The sequence below is a fragment of the Anolis sagrei genome, chromosome 6 (genome assembly GCF_037176765.1).
Source record: "Anolis sagrei isolate rAnoSag1 chromosome 6, rAnoSag1.mat, whole genome shotgun sequence".
NCBI lineage: Eukaryota > Metazoa > Chordata > Lepidosauria > Squamata > Dactyloidae > Anolis > Anolis sagrei.
In genome coordinates, this window is record NC_090026.1 from 33,148,217 (window position 1) to 33,168,263 (window position 20,047).

Below are 20,047 nucleotides of genomic sequence, written 5' to 3' on the forward strand. Positions count from 1 at the left end.
GTGATATATATGTGTAATATATATTTAAAATTTAATATATTGTGTTGTCTGTAAATTATCTGCCATTTTTCTAAATCTGTTTATTCACAATTCGCTGACTGTTTCATATCGCTAGACTTGTATCAATCTCCTGTGCAGTAAAAAAAAAAAAGATTCTTTGTGGTTTTATCCATTTAATGAATTAAGGAATTGCTCTCATCTAAACACGACCAAGTTGTTTTGTCTCCCCGCCTCCCAAACAAGAGCCCCCGTTTCTCTCTCTTTTGCAAGGGCTTCTTCGCCTTTACCATTTCTCCACTTGCTCATTTTGTGCTGTTTGCTGCCATCTACCGTCCAAGGGTGGAACTCCCCGGTTTTGTTTCCAGACTTTACATTGTAAAGTTTACATTGATTAATTTCCCATGAAAACTAGTTTAACTCGACCACGATTTTCAATTTCGACCCTTAATGTATGTTTGTCCTGTGATGGAGTCAGCATGGCTTCACATGTTTTGGAAAGAGAGGCTAAAGGGAATTTCCATCCATGTGTTTTATCCAGATTTAGAGATTTGCTCTGCTTGATATTTTTTTCTCAAAACTCTAGCCGCTATAGTAGGGCCTTGTTTTCATTTTCAAGTCTGTGAAATACTTGCAAGGCTTCCTGATTTTGCACTACCGTTGTGAATTGAACTGTTGGCGCCTCGCTGTGATAAAAAGGAGACCTTTGTGTTGAAAGAAGATAGGGCTGTTCAGTTGGGTAAGTGGCTAATGGCAGGCACTATGACCAAATATTTCAGTGTGTGGAACTAAATGCTCACGTTGGGGTTGTTGTGTGTGGTCATGTATTGGTTGGAGTGATACTTTACTGCTTTACTTTTACTACTAGCGGTGAACCAAAGTCTAATGATATGAAGGTAATAGTGAAGGAGGATACTGAGATGGTTCTTTGCCAACTTAACTCCATAAAAATTGTGATATGTTTAGAAACAATTTCCTTCCTTCCTTCCCTCCCATCTCTCCTTCCCTCTTGTCCACTCAAAGCCAACCAAACTTAAATGATAAGAAAACAAAGGCTCTATAACTAACCTCTCTTCAGCCCCCCCCCAAAGTAACTCCTCAATTGGGATCTACAGTTCCATGGAAGGCCCAGGAAGTTCTCCTACAAAAGTCCCATAAAACTGAATAGGGCTTTGTAGGAAGGGAGAACTTCCCATAGGATCCTACCCTTATTCCTTCCTTTCAATCAAAACATTTCTTCAGTTCAGCCCACAAGGCTCCTACATTCCTGCTTTGCTTTGTTGCCTTTTGAAAAAACCCCACTAAATAAACCTGTGCTCAAAACCCCATTCATATTTAAAATACTCTTCCCCCCATATCCCTTCTCTCCTTTCCGGTCAAACCAATAAAACAATATGGCGAGAGTTAAAAGGAAAGGAAAGCAATGTTACCCCCAAAGGCTCATTTCCCCCCTTTTTTTGGTTAATTATTAGCTAAACTCTTTGATAAAACAATGAAGGGTCGTTTTCCTCCCTGTTTTTCTTTCCCTTCTGTAACCCCATTAACAAGATTATTATACACTGCAGGGGAAGCCAGGTAAATTAAACGTAAATGACTGGAAATTAAGTTCCAAATGGTTATGTGCTTGGGAAGAGAGGAAAAGGGAATGTAATGTGTGAGAGAGACAGGGATAGGATGTCCTTATGAGCCAGCCTTCGAGGATGATTATTATTTTATACGTAGTGAAGGGGAAACATCATTTAGATAGAGTTGCGGTTATACAGAGGACCAAAAAAAGAAATCACTTAGGTAGAGTTGTGGTTACACAGATGACAAAAACAGAACTCCCTTGTGAATAGTTTCCAGATCCGAAGTAAAGCTGTTCTATTATGTGTTGGCCAGTGGTTATGTGCTTGGGAAGAGTATGTGCGTTGAGGACGTGTTTAAAGCCCCTTCTTTTACAGTTTATGGGACCAATTTAGGTCTCCTTTTGCTCAACCGCCCTGCTGGTTTCACACTCCTCCTCCTTCCTGCTGCATTCCAGACCCCACGTTTATTTAGAATCCGAATTCTTCCTTTTCTGTTCTTTTCCACCTCGTTTTTATCTCGGTTGAGAAATTCGGGATGACTTTAGCTGTAACTTTCTTCCCTTCTCCTCCTTCTTGCCACTAAGCGATTCCTCGGCCTAGCAGTGTCTGCCCAGAGAAATATTTGGGTGTTGCTTTTAATCCCGTCATTTATCTCACTCTTCTCCCCCCCCCCCTCCCCACCGCCGCCTGTTTCTCTCCCTCCTGCTTTGTAAAGTTGGCTTGAGCTAAGCGGAAAAGGCAGGAATGAGCGAAGGAGGGAGAGGAACCTGAAGTACTTTCCCCAGCTACAAAGCCCCGGCTGCACACGTTGTAAATAAATCCGTTTAATCTTTATTTATTCCCTGCCATTTGAGTTATGCCACACACTGGCCAAGATGGATTCTCGGAGGCAGAAGGAGGCTTCGGGAGGGGAACGCTTGTTCCTCCACCAACAGGCTGCAGGCAAAAAAATATATGATAATATGAAAGACTACTTTGGCCTCATAGAAGCGGCTAGGAGATGGTTTCCAGATAACAAACCTGGAGGCCCAGTGTAGAAATGAGTCAAGAATAGTGGAAGATGGGGTTCGGATATTTTCACAGCCATAATAACAACATTTCACAGCCATAATAACAACACTACCTTACATTCTATTGAGGGAAGGTTGCCAGCTTTTTAAAATGCCCTCTGCAAAGGTAAACAAAACATTTATTTTCTCACTCTCCATCCTCATCCCAAATATTTCCGGGCCAAACATTTACATGTCAGGGGCACAACATCCAAAGGCACATATAAACAATATCCTCAGGATTACAAACCCCACACTTCAGTTTCCTGCTCCACAAAAATTAAGTTTAGGTCAGAGTCTACTTTCCCTTTCAAACTGGATTTTGGACAATATATTATTTTCAAAGAAAACATTAGCAACAACGCTGATTTGAATGTGTATCCACTGAACTGAACACCAAACTTTCCTTGCAAAGTGGGTAGGAAGGGAAATATTATTAAATAATATTTTGAAACATTCACACCTTCCTGAAACTCCCTTGAAACATTCACACTTGCCTCAAATAGACAAGAGTTATTTCGCCCACCTTGGACATTACACAGATATATAAACCCATTTTTTCTAGCTTCCAAAAAACCCTCTGAGGATGCCTGCCATAGATGCGGGCCATAGATGCGGGTGAAACGTCAGGAGAGAATGCTTCTGGAACATAGCCATACAGGCCGGAAATCTCTCAACCAAGTGATTCCGGAAATCTCTCAACCAAGTGATTCCAGCCATGAAAGCGTTTGACAATACATATTCTTAAATAAATATTTAAATGATGGATATCAAATGATGAATTTCAATTAATAACTATTTTAAAGGCCTTTTCTGGGGAAACAATTACAAAAGTTTAAAAACAGATAAAAAGTTTTCAGGAGTGAGATATGGGCCAGGAGACCCAGCACTGATACACCAGAAGACCTTCTCAATTTGGCACAAGGATTTAAGGTCTTGTAGAAGAGTCTGCAGCTAAAAACAAGATAATCTATAATCTATGGATATATGAGCTTCTTGAACTTCCTATACCTGGTAAACTCTACTAGTTTAAAAATTACCTCTAAAGATTTCCTTAATGTCTCAACATTACATTCTGGTTGGTTTATTTTTTGGGGGTTTTTTGTTTTTAATTCCATAATTCCTCTCCCAACACAAACATATATATATATATATATATATATATATTCATGTACACACATCCAGCAGCCCCTTTAAACTAACACAAGTTAAAAACAAGTAGCACAGTTACTCACTTATCTAACCACCAAGCAGCCAAGAACTCGTGCCTTAATCCAGGTACACTTGTTCACATATGATATGTCAAAGTTTCCAAACAAGAGCCTGAAAGGTTGTATCTTTCTCAAACAACTCAATGAGAAAAGGGGGTGAGGTTGGATTTCCCTCTTCTTTCTCTCCTGCTTTCCAGTTCCTTCTGTTTTCACCCACTAGGAAAGAGCTGTTTAAAGTTTGGGTATATTCTCCACACAAAAGGGGAGGAAAGAAAAAAAATCGAGAGGAACTCGTAGTATATAAACCAGAAGAGGTGTGTTTGCTGCATGTGTGTGTGCAAGAGAGACCTTAAAAAAACCACTTCCTTTCCTTGTTATTTCCTTCAATTCTAAATGCATGGCGGCAGTGAAACCGTGAGGACTTCCTTGTCATTAAAACTGAAACTTGTAAGAGATCAAATCGCAATCCAGTAGCATTTCATGACTCTTTAATCCTCCATAGAGAAAATTCGCATCGCTCATGGGGGGAGGGTTGTCATGTTGCCATGTGTTTTTGGGTAGAGAATCCTTCCTATGAGATTAAACCTTCTGTAATAGACGGGTGATAGATAGGTAGATTGGATTACAACTTCATTTGTCCAGATTTGCAACGACATCGACCTCAATTCAGACCATCAAAAACTGGGCTAAATTAGAGGCATATATTTACAACTTTCAAAGCTAGTCGTGAGGTATCGCCTTCCATAGATGCAGGCGAAACGTCAGGAGAGAATGCTTCCGGAAGATGGCCATTCAGCCCGGAAAACTCACAACAACCTAGTTTTGACGGTTCAGGATACTTTAGACGTCTCACAGAAAAGAAAGAAGCAGAACGAAGGCAAACACAACAGAGAAAGGGACAGGCCACTCAAGTCTACAGTTGGACCATTTGGAAAAGATTTCTCGAAGTATAAGAGAGTCTAGAAATAAAGTCGAAGTCAGGGGAAGGCAACATATTTGAGTTGCCTTATAGTGAAGGGAATTCTTCACCAGGGTGAACCGGTGACTTGGAAAGGAACTTGTGAAATAATCATGACCCTTTCATTCATTTTTGAAATACAAGGTATTCTACCGAATTCTGATTTCTGAGCCACTTCAATCAGTTCCGAGTTTCGAGACAAAAACAAACCCTTCCGCCCCAAACTCCCTCACGAGGGGCTCACCTTATATCGACCCATAGGGCCATATATATCATTTACTCGATGACCAATCGCTGTCGCCTTACCTATTGGGTTTCGATGCTGGGTGATCAATAAAGGAGAATTCTCGGCCGCCAGACCAGCCTTAGCTCTCCTTAACTCTAAACTGTCCAAAGCCCCGCCGCCAGCATAAAAAACGCAAGAGGGCACAGTTGTGGGAAGACAGATATACGGACTCTTCCTTCGAGCTCTGTCCTTCGATCCATTCCTCTTCCGGACTTCATAAAACGGTACGGGCCGGGGCGACCAAAGGGACACGCGTGGAAATGTAAACACGCTCCCCCCCCCCACGCGCGCCATTTCAACCCATTAGGTAAATTTAATGGAGAAAATCAGGTGGAATGAAAGGAGGGGAGCTTGGAAAAGGAATTCCCCTTCATCCTTCACTAGGAACAGGATTCAAGTTATTTTTAGGATACTCCGGATAGGTTAGACCTACTCCAAAAAAAATAAAAAAAATAAGGGGAAGGGGAGTTTTGAACTTTTCCTCCTCCAAAGATAGAGGCTTCCTCCTTCTTTTGCTACCGGTGTGAGTGTGTGTAGAGGTCCCCCTTACTTTCCAAACCCACCCTATAAACACGCTGAAATGGACCAAACTTTTTCCAAAGGAAAAGAGAGAGAGACCCCCTTTTCCCTCTCTCCTTTCGCCTCTCCACATTCGCAACCAGGCTCATCTCCTCCCTCGTTTGTGCTTCCACACTTCCCTTTTCCTCCTCTTCCTCCTCCTCTATTTATTTACTCCTCTTTTTGTTTTAAAAGGAAACTCCAAAACGATTCGTAGGGATGGATCTTATCTCTGAGAGAACGACTATATATGGCTCAAAGGGGGAGCATGGGTTTGAAGGTGTGGGTTTGTGTATATCTGAGGGTTGAGCTCGGATAGGTGGAAGGAGGGGGGGTGCGTTTGGGAGTGTTTCCCCCCTCCCCTCCTCTCTCTCTCTCTCTCTCTCTCTCTCGCTCTCTCTGTTGTTGGAAAGTGATGGTTGTTGGTGGCGGAGATGCTGTGGCTGGTTTGTTCTAGGGGGGTCCCCTGTGCAAAGCGAACCCCTCCAGGGTGCGATTTCGGCGTCTTCGGCTCCTGCGATTGGTCAGCGCCTGATCAGATGGTTTTCTTTCCTTATGTCCCTGGTTGGCACGCGGCCATCCCCCTTCAGCTAAAACCCAATCTCCCATATACTGCTAATAGCTAAACCGCTTGGACTATAAAACGCAACAAATCATAAAGACCCCGGGAAAGAGCAGGTTCTGCTCTTCTGCATTATTATTATTATCATTATTGTTGTTATTATTATTATTAATTTTCCAATGAGTTCTTATTTCGTCAACTCCACTTTCCCGGTGAGCTTAGCCGGGGGCCAGGAGCCCTTCCTGGGACAGCTGCCCTTGTATCCCACTGGGTACGCGGACCCTTTAAGGCACTACCCCGCCACCTATGGACCTGGGGCCGGCGGCGTCCCAGAGAAGGCTTACCCCGGCGCGCCTTACTACCAGCAAGCCAACGGAGGGGCGCCTTACAGCCGGAGCCCCGCCGCCTGCGATTACGGGACGCCCCCGGGCTTCTACCGGGAGAAAGAGACCTCCGCCTGCTCCCTCTCCAGTTTGGACGACCCGGCTCAGTTCGGGCAGGAGTCGGGCAGGAAGTCCGACTGCTCCCAAAGCAAACACGTCTTCGGGGACAGCGACGACCAGAAGTGCTCGACCCCCGTGTACCCCTGGATGCAGAGGATGAACTCCTGCAACAGTAAGTTTGCCCTTGACTCTGGACTTTTCGGGGACTCGTGACTTTCAGAGGGAGACAGGGTTGGGACACACACACAGAGAGAGACATCTTTGCACCCCATGCCTAAACAGGAAATGTCCTCCCCATCTCACTTCCCCTCCAAGTCTGGTTTGGAAGAGAAGGAAAACTTTCTCCAAACTTTTCTCCCACTTCAGATCATTCCCGTGTCATCTGTGCCTGTTTGTTTTGGTTTTTTTGAGGAAGGGGAGGCAAAGAAGGGGCAGGCTGTGTCCCCCCCTTTCACTTGGTTCGTTTCTTTCCCTAACTTTCTGCATCCAAACAAAGTCCGGAGACTCTTGATGGAGCGGAAAGGCTTGTTAGCTGTCACTCTCCAGGAGTGATTTACGTGGCCTGTCTGAGGTAGTTTTACACATCACGCACACACATGCAGGGGATGGGATCCGGGTTCTGCTGGAGTCCCCCTCCTGCGTTATTGTAACGAACCTGGTCCTCCTTTCCCCCTCCACCGCTTCCCTTTCCAGTCCCAAAGAGTGCAGGCTTTAATCCCAGCCGCTTGACTAATGTCAAAAGGTTTTAAATATTTGAAGGGAATGAGCTACATTTTTAATGAAACTCAGGCATAATGAAATGCCTGTCTGAAGAGGAGTTGCTCATAGTTTCTCTTTCACTCCCTGCCCCTCCCTCCTCCTCCTCCTCCCACGAATCCCGCACCTTCTTCTTCTTCTGCCATCGGCGGTTCCCTCCAGGTGCGTTTTATTTTCCATGGAAATTATTTTTTAGGAAAAGATCAAGACGTGCTAACAGCTCGTCCTTGTCCTCCTGTCCCTATGTATTATAATGTGCCGCCAGGCTCTAAAATTCCTGACCCAGGGGGTGGAGAGGGAGGAATGTGAGAGAGAATCGATACACTTCCATAAATTCTCCAATCTATTACAGTTGCTGATAAAGGAGGGAGGGGACGCACAGAAATAAAAGGCAGAGAAGGTGGGATACACAGTGCAGAACGTTTCCTGGGATAGAAAGGAAGAGGGCCAAAGAGGGCTGCCCAGAATGAGAGAGGGGTGAAGGCAGAGGAGAAATTGAGAACTTCCAACCTTCATTTTCCCCTCAGATACAAGAGTGGGCAAAGGGAGGGGGGCTTTCGGTTCCCTCCCAGGGCCAAACCCTGCCAGCTTTTCACTGCGACCCTAAAAACACATCAGCCAGGAAGCCAAGTCTCATTGATTTCTATGCGCCATTACATCCCACTAGCACTAACATCGAAGTGAGTCCTACTTGGACCAGCCGATCTCCAGTGGACTTTTCTCCCCAGTTAAGGTGGCGTTGGTTTTGAGGCTTAGTTCGACCCGATTTGGAAGATGTTCCTTCCAGAATCAATGTCGCATGGAGCAAACTCGAGGTCTGTTTCCAAGTCAGTAGACTTTGGAGTCCACCAAATTTAGGATCCACAAGGCAGGAAGAAGTGGATAGGAACTTCCTGCAGGAGGAAAGAGGCCTTATCAAGCAGACTATGCAAGTTTTCCACTTCCCACAGAACCGTTCTCCTAAAGTTTCCCCCCTTCCTCTTATCTTTAAAGAAGGGGGGGGGGTACACACCAACCAATAGTAGTTGCATGGTGAGGCTGGTCGCTTTCCAGACGAGACTGCTGGGGGCACAGTGGGACTGTGATTCCAGAGGATGGGCTAGGATGGGTTTGCACACACACACACTGTACAAACAGAGCGCTGGGACAGGAGGCATTTGGGCTTCGAAAAGTACCAAGTGAAAGGGAGACGCTTTGAGATTTGTTTGGTTCTGTTCTGGGAGAAATCTATTGCTTTTTCTTTGCCTCCCCCATTTGCTGGTTTATACCCTGAACAGAGAAGCTGGAGGACTGAACTTGGAAGGGAGGGGGTGTCACAGGAAGAAGAAGAAGGGAAATGATTGGAGGAACACCTCCTCTCTCTCTCTCCCGGTGCACATACACACACATATACGTACAAGAACCTATTGTAATGCATTTATGAAACTCCAGTCAATGTTCCACTGTCCCATCCGCCCTTCCTTGTTTTTCCTTCCCTCCCCAGGTTCTTCCTTTGGGCCGAGTGGCAGGCGGGGGAGGCAGACCTACACCCGTTACCAAACCCTGGAACTGGAGAAGGAATTCCACTTTAACCGTTACCTAACCAGGCGCCGCCGGATCGAGATCGCCCACGCGCTGTGCCTGACGGAGCGCCAGATCAAAATCTGGTTCCAGAACCGAAGGATGAAGTGGAAAAAGGAGAACAAGCTCCTCAACTCCACCCAGCTGAGCGCCGAGGAAGAAGAGGAGAAAACGACGGAATGAGACAGCAAAGGAAAGAGGAGAGAAAGAGAAAGAATATGAAGAAGGAGGACGAAAGCAACAGCAACAAAATTGCAACAGTTGTGGGAGCTCCCCCAAAAGGAGGGGAAATGGGTGGGCAGGCACAACCGAGGCACCATTTGTGTAAAAAATAATAATAATACCCAAGACTGTATGGAAATGTTGGCCCAGCTTCCTTTTGCACCCTCATCTAGTAATCTGTCGTGTCATAAACAAGCTTCTAGACCAGTTTTTATGTCCCTACCCTTTCTATAGCCCTTCTCCTCCCTTTCCGCCACACCACAAATGGATTTTGTGAAAACAAAAGAACACAACTTTGGGTGTCCTTCTTGGCATTCTTGCTAACTCTTGTATTTAAGTGGAGGTGCTGCAATATATGTGTCAGATTTGGGGGGTGTTGGTTGTCTTCATTTTGTAAAACAAAGTCTCATGCACGATTTTCCTTATTATATGTTGTTGGGTTGGGTTTGTTTTTTTTTTAAGTTAATCAAACCCTAGGTTCTTCACCATTTCAGGGGTTTTGGTTTGGTTTTTAAAGACAAAAAATCTATTGAAAAGGAAAGAACAATGACTACCTAAATAAACAAAGAGGGGTGTTGTTTGTTTGTTTGTTTTTGCCTTGTTTTATTTTATTACAGTTTTGTACAGTGTTGTGTTTGTAGTTTGTGTTAGAAATGGAGATTTTAAATCCTCTAATAAATATATAAAAAAACAAACATGTCGAGAAAACCACTTGCCACATTCATATTTGGGGATATTTGGGTCTCCCCCACCCTTTTCCTTCCTCTCTGTGAAATTGATCTACCTACATTATTTGAAAGGCAAACAGAAAGAATAAAAGAAAAGAAAAATAAAGTACAGCTCTTGATAGAAGTTCTTTCTTTAACCTGGCTAGTCAAACAGTTATGTAAGCCTCCCAGAAGTTAAAACTAGTAGATAAATTTGGCATACCTCCATCCACTCCCTATTTTCCAGCCTAATCTTAAAGGGAAGACCTTTTCAGCAGAATATCTTGGGAGTTCACATGTAACTTTAAAGCAGATTTATTATTATTATTATTATTATTATTATTAGAAACACAACAAGATGAGTCCACAGCAGACAAGATCACTTTGCTGACTGTTGTATTTATTATTATTATTATTATTATTATTATTATTATTATTATTATTTTATTACACCAGAAAAGAGTTATGGAGAGTGAAGAGGAAAATTCACCACATATGCAATAAATTAAAAACACACACTAAGCTATCAGCATGCCCCCGTCCTACATCTGCTAAAAGACATCTTATGTTTCTGAACCCCTTTTAAATCACTGGATCCACTTCTACGTTCCTTCAAACGCATACAACTAAACAGCATTTCTACAGAAACCTCAATTAAATGAAATGTGGGATTACAAGTCAATCCTCGTTCTGTGCAGTGAGCTTTTTTCAGGAAGGAAGAAAACTGAACAATTGAAATACTAAGCATTTTCCAGAGGTGGAATCTCACCCCTCTTTTCAGCCCCCTCCCTTATGCTGCTTTGTGTTGCTACTACTGTCGATGTTGTGCTTTTCCGTGTTTAGACAACCTTCCAGAGAATTCCTCTGGAAAGATTCCTTGAAGAAAGTGAAATATTTACTACTGTTCACCTAATTGTCATTGTCTCTTCTCCTCTGAAAGCAAATGGTGGCAATTGTTTCTGGCTTTCTCTTCTGTCGCATTTTTTGAAATGATGTTGAGAGGAAAGGCAGGCAAGGGAAATTGGCCAGAGTCTAAAATACCTCAAATGCACAGGTAGATAAGCATCCTTCCTTAGCAGATTACCAAAAAAAAAAAATCTGGTTGTAATGAACAGGCATTTAAACCATCAATTCATGCAGAAGCCTCGCAGCTGCAGGACACTTATCCTTATTGCTACTCTTTTCATTGACCGTAATTATTATAATTATATGTCACTTTCAATATGGCTCATAATTTCAAATGACTTGCAGGCTGGCTTTTAGAAATTCCTGAACGGTCTTGGAAGAAGGAGACGGGGAAAGCATTTCCACAGTATTTGGCAAGGCGAAGCTTTTCCTCACCAACCTGTCCCCCTCTTCTTCTTCTTCTTTTACAGGATTGATTACTATCAAACCTTTATTTGCAGCTTTGATGAAGGGTGAAGACACCCTTCCTTGGCGACATCCAACAGATTTTTGGTTCTCCTGTTCATACTACAAAAATTATATTCATAAGGACAGAGGATGCCTAGTTTTAATAGGAATTGTTTCCTACCCTTGCTGAAATCTACACAATAGACATCTGAAATGTACTACTACTAGTAGTATTGGTAATAAAGGCGTTAGCACTTACCATGAGGCTTATGAAGTGAATTTTGTAGTGAAAAGCAATATTAAGAAGCTGAATTCTGAAAGTCAGCTCCTCTGCAGCAAGTTATCACTCTGCATTCACTATATATGTCTATTCAGAAAGCTGTGCTATTGAGTTCAATTGAATTTACTTTCAGGTAAGGAAGTGACTACAGAATCAACAGCCTGAGTGGGGGGAATAAAGAAGGGAAAGAAGGAAGGATGGAGGCGGATAGGTTTCTAAATATTCTCTCTTTTGATCAATATATATTCTCTTATCTGAAATCTTTCCTCAAAATAAAAAACTCTCAAGGCATTGAGATCCTAATTCGATATTAACACAGGAATTACTACTACAAGTAAGACTAATACTGATATGACTAATAATAGTATGTTTTGAGCAGTCAATGTCAAAGAAAGGAAAGGACTCAGTTCAAAGAGGCAGGATGTCTTCAAAAAGAGATCAGAGAACTCAAAGAAGCTGAAGCCAGACTGTTAGGTAGGAGAAATCTTTTATTTTTTTTAAAGAAAGGAGACAAAAAAGAGAGCACTTTTCTTTTCTTTCTTTCTTTCTTTCTTTCTCTTTCTTTCCTTTTTTCTCCCCAATCACTTGGGCGAGCCCTCCTCCCTGCCTGCAACTCCGCCTCTGCCCAGTAGGTGGCGTGCTCCGCCAACAAGGCGCCATTTCTCCCGGCAGCTTCCTCCCCCTCCCTTTCCTCCCCCTTTTGGAAGCGGCGCATTGACATGGGCCTAACGATTCTCGGATCGTCATTATTTGTAACCATAGAGCATGAATTGCCTCTTGAGGTCATCAGTGAGAATTTACGACTGGTCAACAAAAGCACGTGACTCCCAAACGCGCACCCCCCACCCCACCCCCATATTTGGCCGCATACATAGCAAAAACGAAGTACAGTGCATCGCTATAATTCATTAATACATCATAAATCCTCAAGCACAGGGGTTATAACGACCACGCGCCCCACAAATCAAGCCCTCCAAAAATACAACCCCAAATGAGTTCCTACTTTGTAAACTCGTTCTCAGGACGCTATCCTAATGCCCCAGACTATCAGCTGCTAAATTATGGGACCGGCAGCTCCATGAACGGATCTTATAGGGATCCAGGCAACATGCACGCCGGCTCCTACGGCGGATACAACTACAATGGGATGGATCTGAGCGTCGGCCGCTCCGCCTCGTCCTCCAGCCACTTCGGAAGGGTGGCCGAGGGCACCCGCGCCTTCCCGGCCCAAGCCTCGCCCGAGAGCCGGTTCCGCCAGGCGTCCAGCTGCTCCTTGTCCTCGCCGGAGTCCCTCCCTTGCACCGGCAGCGGCGGCGGCGGCAACAACAACAGCAGCAACGGCACCACCAACAGCAGCAGCAGCACCAGCAACGGCGGCGGCGGAGGGAGCACCGTCGTCGGCGCCAACAACAACGGCGAGAGCCATGGAGGCAAAGCGCCCGCCGACCAGGCTGCCACCTCCGCCTCCGTGAGCTCCGCAGTCGCCGCCAGCTTCCCCGAGATCGACGAGACCAGCGCGTCCTCCGGAGCCGAGGAGAGCGGCTCTCAAGGCGGCAACAACAACAGCAGCAACGGCGCCCGAGCTCCGCCCGAGCCCCTGGCCGCCCCCAACGCCAACGCCCCCAACGCCAACGCCGCCGAAGGACAGAGCCCCCAGATATTCCCCTGGATGCGGAAACTTCACATTAGCCACGGTACAGGCGCCTTTATTCGTGTTTTCATTAAATGGGTCAGATTGTGGGGGGTGGGAAGGAATTGGGGGACTGCACAGACCTCCTGCCTGGGTCTTTGGGAGCGAGAAAAGGCTTGGCTTCCCTTCCTGTCTCCTCTTGCATTTCCCTGTCTTGGGATTTCCTATCTGGGGTTAATTCCCCCTCTTTCAAAAAGGAAGAAAGGGGTTTAGATGGGTGATACAAATAATAATAATAATAATAATAATAATAATAATAATAATAATAATACCACCCATCTAAACTTCTTTCTTCCTTTTTGAAAGAGGGGAAATAGTAATAGTAATAATAATAATAATAATAATAATAATACCACCCACCTAAACCTCTTTCTTCCTTTTTGAAAGAAGGGAAATAATAATAATAGTTATTATTATTATTATTATTATTATTATTATTATTTATATCACCCATCTAAACCCCTTTCTTCTTTTCTGAAAGAGGGGGAATAATAATAATAATAATAATAATAATAATAATAATAATAAATACAATTTAGAGAGAAGTGGGTTTTTAAATAGTGTCTCCATGGAATGGGTTGGGAGAAGGGAGAAGGTTGCTCAGGCGCAAATACTACCATATGTATGCATTTCACAGGCACCACGAGGAAGAAATAGTGAGAGGTAAAAAGCAGCCTTAAGGGTCACAGATGGATCTGCCGAGCTTCTCTCTCTTTCTCCCCCAACACCCTACTCTTCCACCCAGATGTAGCGGTGGTTGTGACAATAATGGCGAAGACTTTGCCTCTCCCTCCCCTTCTCCACCCAGCAAAAATGAATGCAAGACATTTCAAAGGGGTTGTTAGCGAGGAAGAGTGAGGGGATATCGACTAGTTTAACACGTCCCTGCCAAATTCTCTGGGGCTGGCGAAAGCCAACCCAAGCCCCTCTGCATTTGTATTGGGGCTTTGATTCTTCCGGAAGGGAGGTCACATGGGGGAGGGGAGACGGTTTGAGGAAGAGGGGGAGACAGTGGAGGTGCACCCCAATGTCCAGGGAGCCTCTTCCTGCCTTTCCCTTTCGCCATCTATTAGCATCGATTGAGAAGCCAAGAATGGGGAGAGTATGAGAGGCGACACTTCCAACGTGGAAATAGTGTCTCCCTGAACTGGAGAAACACTGAAAACTATGGGGCAGACTCCCCAAATAGTGGGGCTTCTAGCCTTGGAAAGCTGTCACAGAGTCAGGGGGGAAATGTGGATGCAAAAGAGAGACAGGAGGGAGGACAAGAGGCCAAGGTTACAAAGAGAGACAGAAAGAGAGACTTGGATCCAGACTGGAGGCCACAGTCTTCAAAGAAGGGACGCAAGAAACCTAGGATGGGTTGAAAAAGCAACATCAAGATAGTGAGGTGTGAGTTAGGAAAGATATGGGCAACCAGAGAAAGAAAGAGCTGGGTGAGAGTTTGTAACCAGGCTTAGCAAAGGGAAGCCAAGCTTTCCAAAAGATGCAGGAAAGAGCTGGGTGAGAGTTTGCTTGCATGCAGCCTTTCCAAAGGAGATAGGAAAGAGATGAGCCGCTTCTCTGACATGACATGTAAAGAAAGACACAGCGAACAGACTCCCAAATGTTGCCCATGTGTTGTTGTTATTGTTGTTATGATTCAGATATGACTGGACCGGATGGGAAACGAGCCCGCACGGCGTACACACGTTACCAGACCTTGGAACTGGAGAAGGAGTTTCACTTTAACCGCTACCTCACCCGCAGAAGGCGAATAGAAATCGCGCACGCCTTGTGTCTCTCGGAAAGACAGATCAAAATCTGGTTCCAAAACAGGCGGATGAAGTGGAAGAAAGACAACAAACTCAAAAGCATGAGTTTAGCGTCTGGTGGCAGTGCTTTCCAGCCATAAAAATATGTCTTACCCAGAAGGAAAGGTTCAGAAATAGATGTGGGGCGCGAGAAAGTGGGGCTGGGTGGGTGGGGAGGGCGCAGAAAGAAGGCAAGAAAGAGGGTAAGAAAGTTTAAAGCAAAGCAAGCAAGCAAACAAAGCGACCGAGTGGTGTTTTCCTTTTGTTTTGAAAGTCTGGAGTACTGTAAAGTGAAGCACTTTCCATTCAGCATGCTATTGATTTTTTTAAAATATATTATTATTATTATTAAACAATTTCCGTGGTACTGTTATTCCAGGACTGTGTCCTCCTGCTGAGATTTCCTCCCCTTCCCACTTTTAAATTAAACTTAATAATAATAATAATAATAAAGTTATTTCCAGAGGCTTCTTTAATGCTTTAGGTGTTCTAAATGTCTGTGTCCGTGCTAAATGAGACTTTCTGGAAGAAGTTGGCATGTCCTTTTTTTAATTTTGGGGTTTTTTAATGTGCTAAGCTAAATGTTATAACTTATTTATAAACTGCTAAGGAGAAGGAAAGGATGGGTTCTTTAAAAGTTCGTGGCTTTTGGGGAGGTAGGGAGCCTGCCACTTTTTCTCCTTCTGCTCAAGTCCTGCAAGATCCATAGCAGGAAATGAAAAAAGTCAAAAAGATCAACCACAACCATTTTTTTGGCCTTTTAAAAAATACATTATATCTATATCTATATCTATAAGCTCATGTATCTTTCTGTCTTTGAAGTTGTCAAGTCTGTGATTTGGTTCTTATTTCCTGGCCTTGTTTTGATCTCAGGCCAGTTCTGAAACTTCTTTTTTTTTGTTTTTGGGGAAAAAAATAAATTAAATGTGAGTGAAGTTCACTTTAAAAGGGTATACGATTGGACCAACCATAGTTATGTTCAAAATGTTTGTAAATACTAGAAATATTTCTGCGGTGACTAAATAGGACGTTTTAGTGGGCAGGGTGAATTCAGTGTTCTGTGTGTCTCCAATGGCATTTGTCATGTCTAGCTGCTTGTTTCCATCTTCGCCAAAACGCTTTTCGTATCCGTTTGTAGCCTTAACTTGAAGTCAAATAAACGTTTCTCCTGGCCAGAAAAATACCCTTCTTTGTGTTTCTTTAGACCACGAGGTGGGAAAGATTCGGTCCTAAAAGTTTGCTCTGACACACTCTGGAGGTGGGTGGGTGGATGGGGGGGGGGGGGGAGAGTTGCACACACAGAAAGGGTCTCCTCACATTGCATGGCCCATCTACCAAGTTGTCTTAGGGAGTATTTCTCCCAAAATTTCCAAATAAAGGATGCAAAATGGCCAGAAATACAACAGGAAAACACATCCCAGAGAAAAAGAAAACAAGCCAGTTGTGAGCTTCTCCAAAGTTGTCGAAGGCTTCCATGGCCAGAACCACTGGGTTGTTGTGAATTTTCCGAACTGTATGGACATGTTCCAGAAGCATTATCTCCTGAAGTTTCGCCTGCATCTATGTGACCTCATATCTCTGAGGATGCCTGCCACAGATGCAGGCGAAACGTCAGGAGAGAATGCTTCTGGAACATGTCCATACAGCCCGGGAAAACTCACAACAACCCAGCTTCTCAAAACTTTGCCTCCTTCCTTCACGCGCACCCCTTTGCTCTGGACAGTCAAGTCCCCATATCTTTCCCTGGCCTTTGCCTCCAAGAGATGCAGCCTGAAAGTCCAAAAACCAAGCCTTTTCGAGAGTAGAAAATGGAACTCAGCATATAACATTTTGCAAAAAACCTTCTGAACTACAGTGCTGAGTATGCTATCCTCTTACCAACTTAGATGTTATTATCGATATGATATTGCCATCAATGCCTTACATATGGGTGTACACACAGCCTTCGACTCAACAGTGAAAATCACAATTGCCTTTACTTCCATGTTGTTTGTAAAAGAGCAGCTTTCAGACTAAACAAATCTACGACCCATTTTTCTTTTTCTCCTCCTCCCCTCCCTCTGCCACCCTTCCATCAAAGCACTATCATTAAACTCTTACTTTTTCAGCAACAAGGAAATTAGTAGTTGCAGCAACCCTTAAATCATAGTTCAGATCTGTCTCTCTGGAAGGAAGTAAAATCGGTCTTATAAACTTACCCCGAACTCTTGGGTTACTTCTGAAAGGGTTTTGAGAGGGCTGAGGTGCGAGTTGTCATTTCCCAAAACAACCCATTTTCTCGCCTTCTCCTGAACACACAAAGGCACACAGACAGGCAGAAACACACGCACACACATATTTTACCCTTAGCAAAAGTAAGTAAGTATACCAAAAGTGGCTGTGACATTAAGATGTCAAATGGATAGGGTTTTATCTAGAAGTTAGATCGTAAAAATCGCCCAGACCTCAGCCAGATACCCCTCACTGGCTCTCAAAAGTCACGTGAGGTCCATAAAGTTAGTTTTATGGTTTTGGGGAGTTGACAATGTACAATATATTTCACATTCTCCAGAATGTTAAGTGACATTTTAACTGCCTTGCTTTGGCTTGGAAGGGGGCAGGAATGGAAGAGCACATTTTCCCAGCAGATAAAGGCTTCTCCTTGGCTGGAATAGGAGGCATTGATGGTTCAGTGTTTACTCGACAGAGGACTTAGAAGCTGCTAACCGAAAAGTAAGTTTCTCTTGTAATACTATCTGCTCAAATGAGTTTTAAAGGGCTAGGTGGTGGTTATAAATTGGGCGAACGGGAGCGGGGCTGAAGGGGGGGAGGGCTGTAACCCGTTTCTCTTCCTAACTTCCAAATGGAGGCAACTGGCCCGAGTGTTGCAGTCCACTTGGCCTACAAGGCTTCTTTATCAAAACATGCAAGTATAGGATTAGCGTAAGAAAGGAGAAACTCAGAAGTATCTTGTAAAGATGAATAGACATGCCAGTAAGGGGTAGTCCAATGTTTTGTTACTAGCGAGTGTATGTAAGCGCGAGAGAGTAGGTGTAGCCTCGTAAAGTACATAGAGGAGCCATTCAGTTCTTGGGAGACTATTGCTGTCAAAGGTTTCAGCTCCTTTGCTTAGGAAAGAGCCCCATCAAAATCAGGAGGATTGATTTTTACGACCTACCTTCGACAGAATGGGTGAAGTTGCATGCGGATTTCAAACCCCCCCCCCCCTCGTCCTCCTCCTCGCCTCTTGTCTTTGAAGAATGCTATAAGACGTACTATAAGGCGCCTATATTTATTTATTTGTCAACCTATATACCTACTTAGGGGAGTTTGGGAACCGCCCTTTTCCCACGGATCTTGAGACTTTGGAAATGTATCTTGGCCTGTGCGTTTACCCTCTCCCCCAGTTTCAAACCCGATTATGTCCTCTTCCCTCCTTTCTTCAGCATGACTTGTAGTTCCCTACTTGTTGCTGCTTGTGGCACAAAGCACGGTATTGCGTCAACCTTAAGGAAAGGAAAGACAGTCCTTAGTCCTGTCCCCGGGTCTTGCATGTATGATCCTCTGTGATCTATGTTTTCTTGGAAATAAAACCCACCCTTCCCACAAGGGTCAACCAGACTTTATTGCTGTTATGTGCCTTCAAGACCACCCAGACTTACGGGACAAGATATTTTTCCAGAGGAGATTTGCCTTTGCAAAGGCCGAGAGACCTTGACTTGACTATCACTGGGGTTTCGAGGCTTGTGGAAGATTTAAACCCTGATTTTCTAGTGTCCTAGTGCAATACTCAAACCACAATAAGGTCTGCTTCCTATATAGGCCTGCAGAGATCAATTGGTTAAGTAGGTAGGGTGCAGTTCTATACTTGCTTACCTCACTTCGGAGTATAGACGTGTAGGATTGCTTTCTTTCGTGGGACAAAGTCTCACCAGCTCCACTTAAATAAATTAATAATGGGAAGCACTAGAAGGTTCTTTGGGGAGAAGAGAGCTTTAGTTCATATATGTGTGTGTGCCATGTCCCCAGCTACAAATAGATATAGATAAGCATTCACGATAAAGCGAATTGGCAAATACTTTTATGAAAGGGCCTTACTCAGAACTTGAATAGGTAGCAAATGACTGGTAGCATTTTTAGAAACCTTCCTTTTAAGGATTGCTTGCCAAGCAAACATCCAACATTGGGCATGAATCTATTTGCTTCTGAAATATTTGTGTTTAGAATCTGCGGATTTGTTTTCCTCTTTCTTTTCTGTTGTTTCTGATCAGCCCAATTCGGGTTACAACACGCTTGAGATCAGGGTAGAAGTGGTTCGATGCTACATCTCTTTCTCTTGCTTTGGGTTTGTGAGAACTCTGCTTCCATATCAAGGGACTGTGTAGGATCTGGGATCCAGATAAGACTGTAGCCTCAGGCTTAGGATTGCAAAATGACAGCTGCATTCCGTACATGTCAAAGAAACAGGCATGTCTGGCTGTATGCAGGTCTATGCACACACTCAAGAGATAAGACCTCCCTTCTTTGAGCCCTGGAGCCTTCCTTCCGAGTAAACCAACCTAAACCAGAACTGTAAACCAGGTTAGCACAGTAACAATTCATTCTGCAGTAGATTTGGTAATAGGTGCTGTCTTTTAATAATGTATTTATATTATTTACAATTTGCTTTTTCTCCTACCAGTGAAGTATAAGGTGGTTTAGAACAAGATTTAATTTCAAAATTAATTCATGAGTAATATAAATGCCACTGCTACTGCTTCAGTATTTAGGTCCTGTTACTCTACCACACCCTGCTCATTTTTAGAGGATACAAGGAGCCAGCAGTTTTCACTCTGGCACATCTTGCCTTTTGCATCAGTACATCTTCTTTTCCACTCTTGGAAAAGTAAGTGAGTGGGACCCATTTTCAGTCCTGAATTATGGGATCCTCTAATGCTTTTGCTAGCCAGTTCGTTCTCATAAAACCTCAAGTAACAGATAGCAAGCAAATAAAGGGCTCTGGAAGCTGTCCACACATCCACATTCACCCCACTTCATTTCACTGGATCAAAGAGAGTAACTAGTAGCTACAACAT

General features: G+C 43.9%; 3 protein-coding genes and 1 long non-coding RNA gene across 4 annotated transcripts in view; 3 read left to right on the forward strand and 1 right to left on the reverse strand.

Moving 5' to 3' along the window:
- The window catches only part of LOC137097365 (uncharacterized), a 24,698-nt gene extending 6,471 nt beyond the window's left edge, over window positions 1-18,227 (reverse strand). Inside the window, exon 1 of the long non-coding RNA XR_010910159.1 lies at window positions 18,151-18,227. This is a non-coding gene — a long non-coding RNA (uncharacterized lncRNA). The remainder of the gene's footprint in view (window positions 1-18,150) is intronic.
- Window positions 1-20,047, forward strand: part of HOXB3 (homeobox B3) — a 113,589-nt gene that overhangs the window by 2,077 nt on the left and 91,465 nt on the right. The window lies entirely within an intron of this gene.
- Window positions 5,361-9,865, forward strand: HOXB6 (homeobox B6). The gene is made up of 2 exons (XM_060780868.2): window positions 5,361-6,804; window positions 8,872-9,865. The coding sequence occupies exons 1-2, from the start codon at window positions 6,369-6,371 to the stop codon at window positions 9,129-9,131; spliced, it is 696 nt and encodes a 231-aa protein (XP_060636851.1). The 5' UTR covers window positions 5,361-6,368; the 3' UTR covers window positions 9,132-9,865.
- Window positions 12,371-16,174, forward strand: HOXB5 (homeobox B5). The gene is made up of 2 exons (XM_060780873.2): window positions 12,371-13,204; window positions 14,847-16,174. Exons 1-2 carry the CDS (start codon window positions 12,502-12,504, stop codon window positions 15,092-15,094), a joined length of 951 nt encoding a protein of 316 aa, XP_060636856.2. The 5' UTR covers window positions 12,371-12,501; the 3' UTR covers window positions 15,095-16,174.

Coding starts and splice junctions, on each gene's coding strand:
- HOXB5 (XM_060780873.2), top strand. CDS start 12,502: ATGAGTTCCTACTTTGTAAACTCGTTCTCAGGACGCTATCCTAATGCC. Junction 13,205..14,846: donor GAAACTTCACATTAGCCACG/GTACAGGCGCCT, acceptor GTTATGATTCAG/ATATGACTGGACCGGATGGG.
- HOXB6 (XM_060780868.2), top strand. CDS start 6,369: ATGAGTTCTTATTTCGTCAACTCCACTTTCCCGGTGAGCTTAGCCGGG. Junction 6,805..8,871: donor GAGGATGAACTCCTGCAACA/GTAAGTTTGCCC, acceptor TTCCCTCCCCAG/GTTCTTCCTTTGGGCCGAGT.